General features: G+C 41.5%; 1 protein-coding gene across 7 annotated transcripts in view; it reads right to left on the reverse strand.

Annotated features, from left to right (window-relative positions):
* CEMIP2 (cell migration inducing hyaluronidase 2) overlaps positions 1 to 14,388 on the reverse strand; it is a 76,101-nt gene that overhangs the window by 46,821 nt on the left and 14,892 nt on the right. For 6 of the 7 annotated variants that reach the window (XR_009447619.1, XM_059656896.1, XM_059656897.1 and 3 more), the window contains 4 exons: positions 11,712 to 12,054; positions 8,727 to 8,867; positions 7,592 to 8,153; positions 3,252 to 3,421 (listed from right to left, as the gene is read on the reverse strand). Coding sequence is in view for 5 of the 7 variants with exons in the window: in XM_059656896.1 (XP_059512879.1) it covers positions 3,252 to 3,421; positions 7,592 to 8,153; positions 8,727 to 8,867; positions 11,712 to 12,042 (1,204 nt within the window). In the remaining 2 variants the exon portion in view is untranslated. Of the gene's footprint in view, positions 1 to 3,251; positions 3,422 to 7,591; positions 8,154 to 8,726; positions 8,868 to 11,711; positions 12,055 to 14,388 lie in introns of those variants that run through there. The other variant, XM_059656898.1, reaches the window with a different exon arrangement.

Genomic DNA, 14,388 nt, shown 5'->3' on the forward strand with positions numbered 1-14,388 from the left:
GGGACTTCACAAACATAGTAACCTTTCGTGAAAGCAACTATGAGAGATAGGCACTGTTATATGTATGAGATGAAGAAACCAAAGGTCAGGGAGTTTGAGTAACAGCCAAAAAATGGTAGAGCCAATTTCTTAACCTCTATATGATTCTGCCTTCCCAAGAATCAAAATAGACAGGTAAAGAACAAAGGTAATAAAAAACTTCATGGCAGCAACAATCCTTACCCAAAATTCCATATTCTTACCCAAAAAAAATTATCTAAAAAAAGGCAACTAAATATTAACGTTTTTCATAAAAATTTTACGTAAATTTCAATAATGCTTTTAAAAGATGACAAGGATGATTTTAAGCAAAAATGCTTTTAAGAAAACTAGATTATCCTGGCCAGTGTGGCTCAGTTGGTTTGAGCGTCGTCCTGTATACCAAAAGGCAACAGGTTTAATTCCCAGTCAGGGCACACACCCAACTTGTGGGGTTCGACCCCGGGGGCGGGGGGGGGGGGCATGCACCGGAGGCATCGATTGATGTTTCTCTCTCACATCAATGTTTCTCTCTCTCTCTCTCTCTTTCTCTCTCTCTCTCTCTCTCTCTCTCTCTCTCTCTCTCTCTCTCCCTCTCTCCTTCTAAAAAAAAACCCAAATCAATAAATTTTTTTAAAAACTAGGTAAATAAGTTTTGACTTAAATGATCATTAGAATTTGTTTCCGTGTTTCTGTTTTTGTTTTTGAACCCAGAAGGCGGGTGGGGAAGATCTCTATTATCCCTCACTTTTTTTTCTGGCTTTAGGAGAAAAGCCTGTCTAAGATTATCTCCTATCAGCACTACGGAACTGGAGGCTGAAAGGAAGTAAGTGCCTCCCCCCTGCTTCCTGACGAGAACTGGCCCCTCTTCCAGAAAGCAGGAGTCATTGAGAACGTGGGACACAAACAACAACCTGCGACAGAAAGCTAGCACGTAGCCTCCTCCAGAAGTGAGCAGTCATCAGTAATGTGAAAATGAAAACAGTATTTCCCACAGAGGAAGTGTTGACCGAGGTTTGTCAGTAATTACCTTCTGCCTGGAATCTTACTGGAAGCAGTTGTACTGAACTTTTCACACAAATTCCTACTAAGAAATGCTTCTCAGCCACCTATGCTTCTGCTTTTTCTTGGAGGCAGAAAGCTGAGCTTGATTCCAGCTTCCTCGTCCATAATCATACCATCTCCTCACCCCAAACCCAGAAGGTTGCTTTGAGGCAATGAGTGAAACCCCGTTTCATAACACAAACTCTGTCTTAAAGCAAAAGACTCTCTTTAATGACCATACAAAATACACCATTATAACCCAGGTCATGTTTGCATCGTCATTAAAATAGGTAACACTGCCCTGGCTGGTGTGGCTCGGTTGGTTGGGTATTGTCCTGTGCACCAAAAGTTGCCAGTTCAATTGGCAGTCAGGGCACATGCCCAGATTTCGGGTTAGATCCCTGATCAGAGTGCGTGAAGGAGGCAGCCAACCAGTGTTTTTCTCTCACATAGATATTTCTCTTTCTCTCCCCGTCTCCCTCCCCCTCTCTTTCTCTTCCTCTCTCTAAAACCAATTTAAAAAACATTTAGAAAATGTTTAGGCATAAGGCCACCAAGGATGAAATATTTCATAGAAAAAAAATGGGTAACTTTTATTGAGTGCTTATTATACACGCTATGCTAAAGATAACGTCATATTCTTCACATTTGATACTCATAACAGCCCTATATGGCAGTCTCTATTATTATCCCCATTTTTCAGATGAGGAAACTGAGGGTTAGAAAGTCACATGCCCACCATCACAGAGTAAGTGAAAGGGCTGGGATATGAATCCGGGCATTCTATCTCCAGAAAGTCATTTTAGTAAAAACGTTTGTTACGCTGCTTCTAAAAACAGAGACATGAGCCCAGTCTAAATTAAGCCTTTCTGGATAATTAGAGGTATAATGAAACACCTCTTACTCACTCATTTCACATTCGTTTGGGTATAATATTTGGTTGGGGAAAAAAGGTGATGGGCAAGCCCAGAGCTGCCAATGTATACCTAAAGCCAAAAATCTGGCAGCAACGTGGATAGTAAAAAAGTATATATACAGTGAACGTCACTAAGAGAAAAAAGTCAGAAGCACCCTGATTGTCAGTACTAGGTATTATTCAAATAAATTATAGCTCTTCTGAAAGATGTATTATCATTAAAAGTATATTGAAGAAAATATAAAGACATGAGGTACTTTTGCAGTATGTTATTTAAAGAGAGGAAAACAGGTTAAAACAAAATGAACACCAAGGGAGGGAACATACGTAAGATAAAAAATACTAGATTGCCGAAACCGGTTTGGCTCAGTGGATAGAGCGTCGGCCTGCGGACTGAAAGGTCCCAGGTTCGATTCCGGTCAAGGGCATGTACCTGGGTTGCGGGCACATCCCCAGTGGGGGATGTGCAGGAGGCGGCTGATCGATGTTTCTCTCTCATCGATGTTTCTGACTCTCTATCTCTCTCCCTTCCTCTCTGTAAAAAATCAATAAAAATATATATAAAAAAAAATACTAGATTATTTGCACCAAAATAATTATTTCTGAATCATGTGGCTAAAGATTAGTTTTTACTTCGTATAACATGTATTCAAAGGTAATTTTGCTGACATATGTACAGAAAGAGAAGACTCAAGGTAGAAGATCATGCTCACTGTCACCGAGCATAAACTAAGATAGCTCACCATATCACATCCAGGAAACAAAGCTATTTTCTTTTCTTTTTTTTAATATATTTTATTGATTTTTTCAGAGAGGAAGGGAGAGGGATAGAGAGTTAGAAACATCGATGAGAGAGAAACACCGATCAGCTGCTTCCTGCACACTCCCTACTGGGTATGTGCCCACAACCAAGGTACATGCCCCTGACCGGAATCGAACCTGGGAACCTTGAGTCCGCAGGCCAATGCTCTATCCACTGAGCCAAACCGGTTAGGGCAACAAATCTATTTTCACTAGTTAGTCACACTAAATCGGCTCGAGAACCACACACAAAGCCCAGTGGGTGGTGCCCAATCTAGAACAGATCGTTGTCTAGTCCAGAAAGAACCCTGGAGTCTAAAAGATCGAGTACAGTAGGGAAACTGTTGGTTTTACTCTCAACCAGTTGAGAAATCTAACTGGAATGTCATTTGAATACACTATCACTTTAACAAATAAAATGTGTCACAATACTTACCCATGTCTTACAAAAGTATGCACCGTGCTTGCCTACCTTCAATCCATTCACTATAAGCTGTCACCGCAAACTTCTGACCATCCACAGTATAAAATTCTCTCTGGGCAAGAGCCTTTCCTCCACTACTATGATTTTCATAGTTTCTCACAGATTCATTGCAAGAAGTACTTCCACCGTTGATGACACCAACCAAAGCCCAAGCTTGCCTGGAAGGAACAAGAGCGCGTGCATTTGATTATTTGTCGTGGGACTGACCCAAATCCCTGGCACAGATGTTAGATCAGGTGTCGTCTGAGTCTCCTAGTTCATTCTTTGCCAGTCCCTCCACCTTTTTCTCTACATGAGGTTGCAAGTCCAAACGCTGACTGTGAAGTAAATGGCGTCTCAGAAGGAAATGCACCTGAATTTTAAACCTTGTTTGTCCAGCTCTGTAACAGGTGCAACACTGGTGACTGACTTGAATTAATGACTGACTTCCATCTTCAATACACACCCATTTCATTCACCACCCTTCTGGCCAAGAATCCATTTATTTTTCCTTCTTTTAAAACCTGCTCTTTTCGCCCTAGCCGGGTGCTCAGTGGGTAGAGCATTAGCCTGTGGACGGAAGGGTCCCAGGTTTAATTTCAGTCAAGGACACATGCCCAGGTTGCAGGCTCGATCCCCAATTAAGGAGAGTGCAGGAGGCAGCCAATGGATGATTCTCTCTCATCATTAATGTTTCTCTCTCTCCCTCTCTCTTCCTCTCTGAAATAAATAAAAATAAATACATAAATAAATAAAACCTGCTCTTTTCGACTCTCCTCTCTGCAATGTTCTCCAGTCTAGCTGCATAACAGAATCACATGGGGAGCTTTCAGAACACCTCTCTGCTCAGACCCAGCACAGACCAATGCAGTCAGCATCTCTACAGACGGGGCCAACATTAAATTGTCAACGTTTCCCAGGTGATTTGAAAGTGCAGAACACACTGGAGAACCACTGAGTTACAGCGCTGGTCCTCTGGCATCAGCAGACCCCAAAATGACTTGGAAGGCTTGTTAAATCAGATTGCTTGGGTACACCCCCTGTTTGAAATGGAGCCTGAGAACTTGCATTTCTAACAAGTTCCCGGGTGACGCTGAGGCTTCTGGTCCAGGAACCACACTGAGAACCCATGAGCTGGAGGTCAGAGCACAGAGCAGTAGTTATCAACCCCAACTGCACATCAGTTGCCTGGAGTCCTAACCTCCGCAGGTCCCGAAGTAAGTGACCAAGGAGGGGCCTGGGCATCGGGAAATTTAAATCTCAGGTGTACAAGTAAGGCGGAGAACCACTGGGTTAAATGTTTCTTAGCTTTCTTAAAGCTGTGGAATTACTATCCAACACTGTACATACTACGTGTCTATTTGTTAAAAGCAATGTGTTCTTGAAAACACCATTTTATTTCTGTGATATTGGGATAAACTTACTCCCAGGGACTTGCTTAAGCTTGTTGCCAAAAATCAATCAAAAAAATATATATATACAGAGTAAAAAATTTGCCTTAAGTCTCCTGGTTTAAAACATGAAAAGAAAAATGTCAACTTCCTTCTCTAGGAAAAACAAAACACACCAAATGTAATCTATGCCAGACAGATGGCCGGATAGTCACAGATAAAAGTTAACCGAAGTATGCCTACATCCTTATAAATTCCACACCCACCCCTGCCTGGATTTAGCTCCTCTTTGGCTGACAACGCTTTATAGCTCTATTTATATTCCTTGACGCAGCAGAAAGAATCAAATGAAGGCTGTCTCAATGTATTATCTCCTGTGTGAGAGGGGAGGAGAGGAAAAATAGCAGAGGCTTCCTTTATTTACCAGGACTGCCTCAGCAACTATAAAACAATGTTGGATTCTATTGACACTATCTCCAAAACACTCCTACTTCCCGCCTCCACTTGAGGAAAATGTCAGTGCACCAGAACATTATCTTCAAAGGGGCATGTTTATGTACACTGGAGATAATGTCAGAGCAGGGAACATTGGCAAAGGATCACAACACTGATTCCTCCGCCAAATCAGCAGCTATATTTTAAAGGGAATTTAGAAACCAGTAGAGAGAATAAATAAATAAATAACATCAAACAAAATATTCATGGCTAATGATCACACTGATCTAGAACAATAATGGCATGAAGAAACAAAGGTTGTAACCCCTGGCATTACTGGATAAGGAAACAAAGGAGGGGCTCTAACTGAAAAAGTGCTCCTCTCCTAGGTTTAAGAACTATAGAAATAGGTGCACATGTGCATCAAGAGGTGGGTAAAGACCATTCAGTGAAGCGCCTGTGGTAACAGAGGTCCAAACTGGAAAGCCACCCAGAGAGCCAGCTGTGAATACCTCGTGGCATAAACATACAACAGAAGATAAACAGCCGTGACAATGAGCCAGCATTACATGCAACAACACAGATGACCCTCAATAACAGAGCTGAGCAAAGCAGCCAGACACAAAATATGATATATTATTTGCCCTCATTTACATGAAGTTCAAACACTTTAGTATTCTCCACAAAAGCAGGGCCGGCGGTTGTTTCCCTCTGGCGAGTAGAGGGAGTGATCAATGAACTGGATGGGCCACTGGCAGTGTTCTATTTCTCGAACTGGGTGGTAGCGACCCAGATATCACATTGTGCCAAGTCATTACACTCTACATTCTCATTTAGAGCACTTTTCTGTATGTATATTATATTTAATAAAAGCTTTTTAAAAACACTTCTGACGTTTTGCACGTTGTTCTCCCTGTCTGGAAAGACCTCCATTCCACCGCGTAGACAGCACACTCCTAAACATCCTCGCCTTGGAGAGCCTCCACCGACTAACCCAGGCCAATTTTGGATTCCTCCTCCTACACTCCCATTGCAGCCTGTAGAGGCAGCAAGTGTCTTACTGTTCGATCCTCACCTACTCAGGTCTCTGTCCATCCACTAGACCAGTGGTTGGCAAACTGTGGCTCGCGAGCCACATGTGGCTCTCTGGCCCCTTGAGTGTGGCCACGAAGTTTCAATCGCACTGGACGTGCGTGCCCGCACGTGGTATTTTGTGGAAGAGCCACTCTTAAGGGGCCGCAGTTTGCCAACCACTGCACTAGATTAAACAAAGGCTCTGAGAGGGTGTCGTTTCATCAAAGATCTACGGGTACCTAGCTCTTAGCAGCTTTTACATATTCTCTGGGTGAACAAAAAGCATTTTTAAAACATTACAGACCCCTTTTCTTTACTCACTTTGTTTTAACTTTCTCCAGAATTTCTGTAGATTGTATTTCATTCCAACAACCAGATTTCCAAGGAAAAAAATAACTAGATCAACCAACCATCAACAAAATAACTAGATTGTTTTAATATGTGAGTTTTGAAATCCTCTTACTTTTCACTGCAGATATTCCTTGACGTTACTAAGAACAGTAAGCAGAATTGAAACTTCTGTTTTTTGAGTGAAATGTTGAGCCAGCTCAGGGATGCGTTAGGAAATCACGGTCAACGAGAATATGGCACAAGAACCACAAATAGTACAAATGATCCCTACTCTCTGGGTGAACTTCCTGGCCCTCCAGCTTGTTCCTTCCTCACGTGTGTGCCAGGCCTCCCTGGACCTGCGCCAAGCCAATCCGTAGATCCAAATGACCACCAAAGGTTCCAAAGGGAAAACTGTGCATGTTCCACCCCACGCAGACTTTTAAGACAACTTTTACTTAGCACGAAACTGGGCCCTAACCTTTCAACTCCTAAGGTGCCTTAATCAGCCTGAGTCTAATAGGACACACTTCAGAAGATAATGAAAGAGAAGAGTAAATTGTCCTTACACTGCATGATTTTTTCTTTTAGTACCATATTGCTGATATATATACATATATATATATATATATATATATATATATATATATATATATATATATATATATATTTTAAATTGGTTTCAGAGAGGAAAGGAGAGATAGAAACACGAATGAGAGAGAACCACTGATTGGCTGCCTCCTGCATGCCCCACACTAGCCCACAACCCAGGCATGTGCCCTGACCAGGAATCGAACCCTGACCTCTGGGTTCATAGGTTAACGCTCAATCACTGAGCCATGATGGGAAGGCCACATTTCTCTTATTTTCGAAAGCCTGATGCTACAGTGCACAAAGTGCTTCACAAGCCAAAGCCAAGAAGAGAGCGTTTGTAACCAGTATCCTGTCCTCCAGGCCCATGTTTCAAAGCAAGAGGCAACCAGTCCTCCAGATGGCAGTGGCCATTCTGACCTGGAGTCAGGCCCTGGTGTGCTGTGTATCTGTCCACCCTTGCTCTCCTGTCACATAGATGTAGACTCTCACACGGACCTGGAGAAGAAAGCACAAAGGTATGCCCACCTGTAGCCCAGTCCTTGGATCAGCTTGCTTCCCAACCGGTCCTGGATCATTTGTATGGTTCCCTGTAAGAGGCTCTTGGCTGCTGAATCTCCAACAGCTATAGCAACAATCCGTCCCGGATCCTGGACCCTCAGAAATTCCTGAAGTCGCCTGCTCTCGTTGTGGTATTCGTGGGTGTCAAACCTCTCGCTTTCCAAAATCTTGGCTGTGTCTTGGTCAATGACCCTCACATTGAGGCCCCTGGAAAAGTTCTTCTCAAAGGCATAGGCACCATAGGTCAGGCCTGAGGCGTGCAGAGTTCTCGCCAGCAACGTCCACGACGCCTTCTGTGCCCCGTGTAACTCCAGTGTCCCGCCGGCTTCCACACCAATAAATTTTTTGCCAAATGTTGGCATACTTTCACCTTCATCGGACTTGCCATACAAGGCAATTGTCGCTTTGGATGCATAGCGGCATTTTTCTGCTCCAATATGAAGCGCCCCACCATCCTTGATCAGGATGTAACGAGTCCTCAAAGTAATATTTCTGGATCCATCTTTATGGTCCCCAAATACAAGCAGCCCTGCAGAGAACAACACTGGTGTCAGCCCACTTCGGAAACATCTTTCTGACATACAGAGAAATAGATTTCACTTTTGGGTGTGTGTGTATGTGGGGCGGGGCGGGGAGGACACTTCCATAATTAAGTTGAGTTTAAAAAGAATACACTAAGTCTCATCAGAAATGAAGAGCTCATATCTCAGCACACTAAAAATGAATTTCACCCCACTCCCTTTAGAGGTAAATCTCTTCCAGAATAGTAGTATCGAAGAGCCTTCAAATCTGAATCTCATTTTTCCACGTAAACCCATGTTAATTTTCTCATCACTCTCCACAGCTGTAACAAAGATTTGGCTATGAGAATTCACCTTCTGGAGCTGTTTCGGTTTCTATAAATCAAGGGTGTTGACTTGAGTGATTTCTAAGGCCCTTCGAGCTCTTGAGTTCTATGGTTCTACCTCAGGAACTTTGCATGTCTCCGTGGTTAGAGTAACACCACATCCTAAAGGCTACAAACAGTTTTCTATGGAAAGAACATCAAATGTGCCCCGTAGTAAACAGCAAGCTGTTCCCAGAGACAGGAACCATTACTCACCTCCATCCTGAATGACTATAGAATTCACTGTGGCATCTGAGGTCAGACGGAACATATCTCCCTGCTTGATAACAACTTGTTTTGCAGAATCTTGTCCTGGATCCCAGTTCCTGAGACGAGGGTTTTGATCTGGGCAATTCTCTGTAAGACAAAGCAACATCAATATCCCATCAACCCAACAAAATGGAAGGATACCTTTAGCTAAACCCAAGCACTACCATCATGTATTGCAATCTGAAATTAATGGACACTGCTAAGCAATATGTATATTAGGTCTTCCCAAGTTCTTTCCTGTGCACAGTGAGTCATTAGTAGGTGATAATAGCACCTCTTCCACTCCCAAGGCAGTAGCTGAAGAGTATCCCTATCTTTAGAGTGTACCACCCTTTCCCAACAAAGCTGCAAGAGGCAAATGGCCAAAGGCATGACTTCTCATTTTCAGAGGGGAGAAAACCACAGATTAGAGAAGCCAAACCCAAGATTACTCAGCACGTTGAGTGATAGGAAAGTTCCCCTTTAAGAAATGAGGTTTACTTTACTTCCTGTAACCCTTTACTAAATGAGAACTTGCCTCTTGAATAGGTGATTATGAAAACATAAAAGTATTCTGTAATGCCGCAGGTATTTAATGAATGAGACCTTTATTTTCTGCTATAATTAGTTTGGATTAACTAATGACTGTATTTATTGAGGATCCATTTGTCCACTCTATACTAGACACTGTAAAATTTATATGTAGACACACACACACACACACACACACACACACACACACACACAGCAATGAGCCTACAGCCCTCCAAGCTATTATTTGTCCCACTAGTTAAGACCTTGACAATTATTTCATGGAATTAATTTTTCTCATAGCAGTTTCATAATCACTGATATTTAATTCTGGTAAATCAGTGATCATCACTACTATACTAAGAATAATCCTTAAACTTTCCTTCCCATGGAGGAAACAAGAAATTTCTTGAATGTGTTCTAACTTAATATTGAAGATCCCTTAAACTTTTCTTCTACCTCCCTCTCTTGCCATAAAACATCTAGCTGGAATTCTCCAAAATGTCATATCAGAAGCGAATGTATGTCCCATGTGACAACACTGTACCCCGCCATGGAGAAGGAAATCCAGTCTTTTGATATCTAGAGGCTACTACAATAGTTACATAATTCTCCTTAGTTGTTTATAATTATTCCCCAGGAGAGCACGCTTCACTGGAACCATCAACAAAAACTCCAGGCTGTTTCCTTCCAGTAACATTTATTTAATGAGAAAGTGTGTGGTCTGCAGAAAGCCCTGAAAAATAGCTTGGCCTGCCCTATTTTCCCGGCTACCCACTTGTTGAGCAGTGGGTGCATTATCAAACTTACGTAAGAGCAATAACCACCGTGAGCCTGACCCTGAAATACTTCAGCATACCAGATCTTTCCACTGATATTCTGCCAAAATATGAAACTAAAGAATGTTGATTCAAGGAACCACATCAGCCATTCACTGTTTGAAATGGAATATGAAAACATCAGTAAAAGCCACAGGTTTCGGCTCTGATTTTCCACTAACCTAGCATCCCTTTATTGCAAATCACTTGGAAAGAATAAGTCAACAGCAGTGAGCTTGGTTATTCTGCTGGAGAAAAGGGAAGGAAAGTCAATGCTATGTGCAATGAAAAGCAACATTACAAGTTCATAATGTGGTCAGTCTAAGGGCGTGGTCAACAAAGATGTTGATATGAACATCTCTTACTCAGGTCTACTTAGAAGTATTGACATACCTCTCCCCAGGACCTTAAAGTCTATAAACCTCTAAATCACCCATGGAAACTAAATAAAATAATATTTGTAAGTCTTTTAAATGGTAAAATGCTTCTCAAATGTTATATACATTTAAGGAGACATCTAATGTGACAAAAATATGTTGTAGACTAAAAAATGCAGATAACTATGGTGCCCAGTCCAGGCTGCTACGTCTGCTTCTTCTATTTTCACACGGATGGATGGGACTCTGTTATGAAGCTGTTCTTTGTTGGTATAGTATTTAGGCTGACTGACAATGAACTTTTTCAAAATCACCCAAAATATTCATATATTACCAACTTGGAAAGCAAAGGCCTTTAAGAAATTAAAACCTCCCTACATGATCTTTAACTATGAAGTAATGAGTGATTTTTTAGACAAATATTTCAGAAATCACGCTCCTAATGGATGTTTTCCTTTTAGGACAGACATTGTTCCTCAAAAATGTTTAAGGCTTCTCTTTTGGAATAGTCCCCCAGCCAGCTGCAAACCGCAGAACACAAACTTAATTATTTTCACATATATGTATGTATATTTTTAATTTTTACTTATTCATTTTAGAAAACAAGAGAGAGGAAGGAAGAGAAAGAGAGAGAAACATTGATTTGCTGTTCCACTTATTTATGTGTTCAATGGTTGATTCTTGTATGCGCCCTGATCAGGGATCAAACTCTCAACCTTGGCCCATCGAGATGATGCTCCAACCCATTGAGCTACCTGGCCAGGGCCTTCACTTATATTAAAAAAAAAAAAAAATCAAACGTAGTTTATCACTCCAGTTAGTGATCTTCATCACTAAAAACTTTTGGCAAATGAAAGGCCTATCTCCCACAAAGGATGAACTTCCCACAAGAACTCAGTAAAGACTCTTAAAATTAGCATTTCAAAAAGAAATACTCAAGAATGTCTTGAGCACTGGGACACAGTGACAAAATGGGAAGGCAGAGCCATCCTTTAATTTTATCATTTCCAATGGATTCCTTTGACAATTGCTTTCATTCAGGTTACACCTTGTATTAACTAATTACATATTAGTTAGCTAGAGCCAACTTAAGATAACAGAGCATTTTAATCTTATTCCCGTTTCCTTCTTCTTTCTTCTTCTAGGGTATGTTCTATAAGCACACGTGTGCGCGCGCGCACACACACACACACACACACACACACACACACACACACCACACTTACCGTCTGGAGCGTATTTTGAGGATATTCCTAAAATGACTGCAAGTGCAACAAAAAATGAGAAGCTAGTGATAGCAAAGCAAATGAAAGTATTTTTGTGCCTCTTCTGCTTCTGGGTTCCTCCCTGGGCTTGCTGCTCTTCAGGTGAGAAAGCAAAGCTGGCCCGGGCTTCCTGTCTGATGGGGGGACATTTGGCTGAAGCTTGGCTCTTTGGAGGAGGAGGGGGACGCAGTGGGACAACCTTCCCTGGAACATAGCCGGACGAGCGATGGCCATTTCCATTCTGAGGTTGCAGGAAAGCAGGGGAGCGTCCCCTGGAATTAGTGGCATGCATGATACGCTGTCACTGCAAAAAGAAAGGGAAAAGGAATAAGAAATGTGAGAATTAGAACGGCTTTTATTAAAAGTATATTTTATTGCAGTAAAATATACACATCATTAAACTTACCATTTATACCATTTTAAAGTGTATAGTTCGGTTGCATCAAGGATATTCAGAATGTGCACAACCATCATAACCATCCATTTCCAGAACTCTGTCCAAACACACTCTATAGCCTTTAAGCAACAATTCCCCATTTCTACCTTCTCCCCGGGCCCTGGTAAACACTGGAATGACTGAAAACACCGAGTCCACTTACATCCCTGTGTGGCAGAAAAAGGGGATCTATGAAAAGTAACCTTACAGGGTGACCTGATCATAAATTCCTAACCAGGCAGGTCGGGCATATAAACCTCTTTAAGCCATCCTTGTCCATTGTTTCTGTGCATCTAGGTTAACACCCCTTTGAAACAGCCCTTTTCAGACCCTTCAGGCAAAACCACCCTCAAGTGAGCACATAATCTTTAACTATCCTGTACTCTAATCCCTGCCTTTCGTCCTCCCACCTTCTTGTAATCTTCTTTAAATTCCCTGCATAAAAGAAGCTGCAAACTACTATAATAGGAAGCATTTTTAATATTTTTGTCTGTGGTGATCTTGCTTCCAGGTGTATCCTGTTTGGTTCAAATATATATTTATAAAAATTCTCTACAGCCGAAACCGGTTTGGCTCAGTGGATAGAGCGTCGGCCTGCGGACTGAAAGGTCCCAGGTTCGATTCCGGTCAAGGGCATGTACCTTGGTTGCGGGCGCATCCCCGGTGGGGAGTGTGCAGGAGGCAGCTGGTCGATGTTTCTCTCTCATCGATGTTTCTAACTCTCTATCTCTCTCCCTTCCTCTCTGTAAAAACTCAATAAAATATATTTTAAAAAAAAATTCTCTACAGGTTTGGACATTCTTATGCCAACACCTACCATATGTGGACAATCACCTTCACGAATCACCTTCTAATATCACTGCTTCTCAATCTGGCTGCACATTATAACCACCCCCTAATATCAATGTCCAACCACTGTTATCTCTTAAATTTGCCCCTCCCCGTGTTTCTAATGAGCATCTAGGTTGAGAGTGACTGTGCTATGGCAAATGTTCTCAATTTTCATTGTGTGCTTAAGAATCACCAGGGAAGCTTGTTAAAAATGAAGATTCCTAGACTCTCCCCCAGTGATTCTGGCTCAGTTGGTGCAAAGAGAGCCCTGGATTTTACATTTTTATAACAATACCCTGGTGACACAGAAGCAGGTGGTCATACTTTGAGTATCATTATTCTAAGTCCTTCAAACTGAATTTTGAAGTTCATGTCATGAGGGCCACAAGGAGGCCCTTACAAGTTCCCAATAGACAAGCACTGGTGTTAGTGTTCCATTTCCCCCACTATATTCACCTTATGGTGAAGCAACTTACGTATTTTTACTTGTATTATCTCTTTTTTTAAAAAATATAATTTTAGGAAGGGAGAGGAAAAGAGAGATAGAAACATCAATGATGAGAGAGAATCATTGATCAGCTGCCTCCTGCATGCCCCACACTGGAGATCAAGCCAGCAACCTGGGCATGTGCCTTGACTGGGAATCGAACTGTGACCTGCTGGTTCATAGGTGGACGCTCAACCACTGAGCCATGCTGGCTGGGCTGCTTGTATTATCTCTTAACTAGACACTGTAAATTCATTTAGGAAGGAAGTCTAAATATATTATCTCTTTAAATCCTCAAATTTTGGTTTAAAGTAGTAGTCATTCAAATATTATGGTTAATTAAGATATATATATACACACACACACATATGTATATATATAATGGTTAAGATGATTTAAAAAATAGCTAACGCTCATAGGGCACTTACTGCCAGGTCTTGTTCCAAACACCTTCTGTGTATTAACTCATCTAATCTAATACATGTAATACAACAAATATATAGGTGGATGCCATTATCCCCATGTTACACACGAGAAACTGAGACCTAGAATGTTTATTAGCTAGTGTACAGGAGAACCAGGTCTCAAGCCCAAGTATTTTTACTCTGGAGTTCAGGCTCTGAAGAGTTAACACTAATGTGTCTTCCAAAGCAATCGAGAGGCAGTAATTTCAAAGAATCCATTTTGTAAGGATGTAGCTAGAACTGTGCTGAAAGGGCATAGTACTATTTCAGAAATTCTTCACGCAAAAGTTCAATAGACTATACGTGTTTCTTTCCTATCTAAGAGACACTGGCATGCAAAAGACAGTCCTTTTCATCTTTTATAGTCTTTATTGTAATACGTTTTTGAATGAAAGAGAACGTTTTAAATAAAACTTTACT

The sequence above is a fragment of the Myotis daubentonii genome, chromosome 11 (assembly GCF_963259705.1).
Source record: "Myotis daubentonii chromosome 11, mMyoDau2.1, whole genome shotgun sequence".
Lineage (NCBI taxonomy): Eukaryota > Metazoa > Chordata > Mammalia > Chiroptera > Vespertilionidae > Myotis > Myotis daubentonii.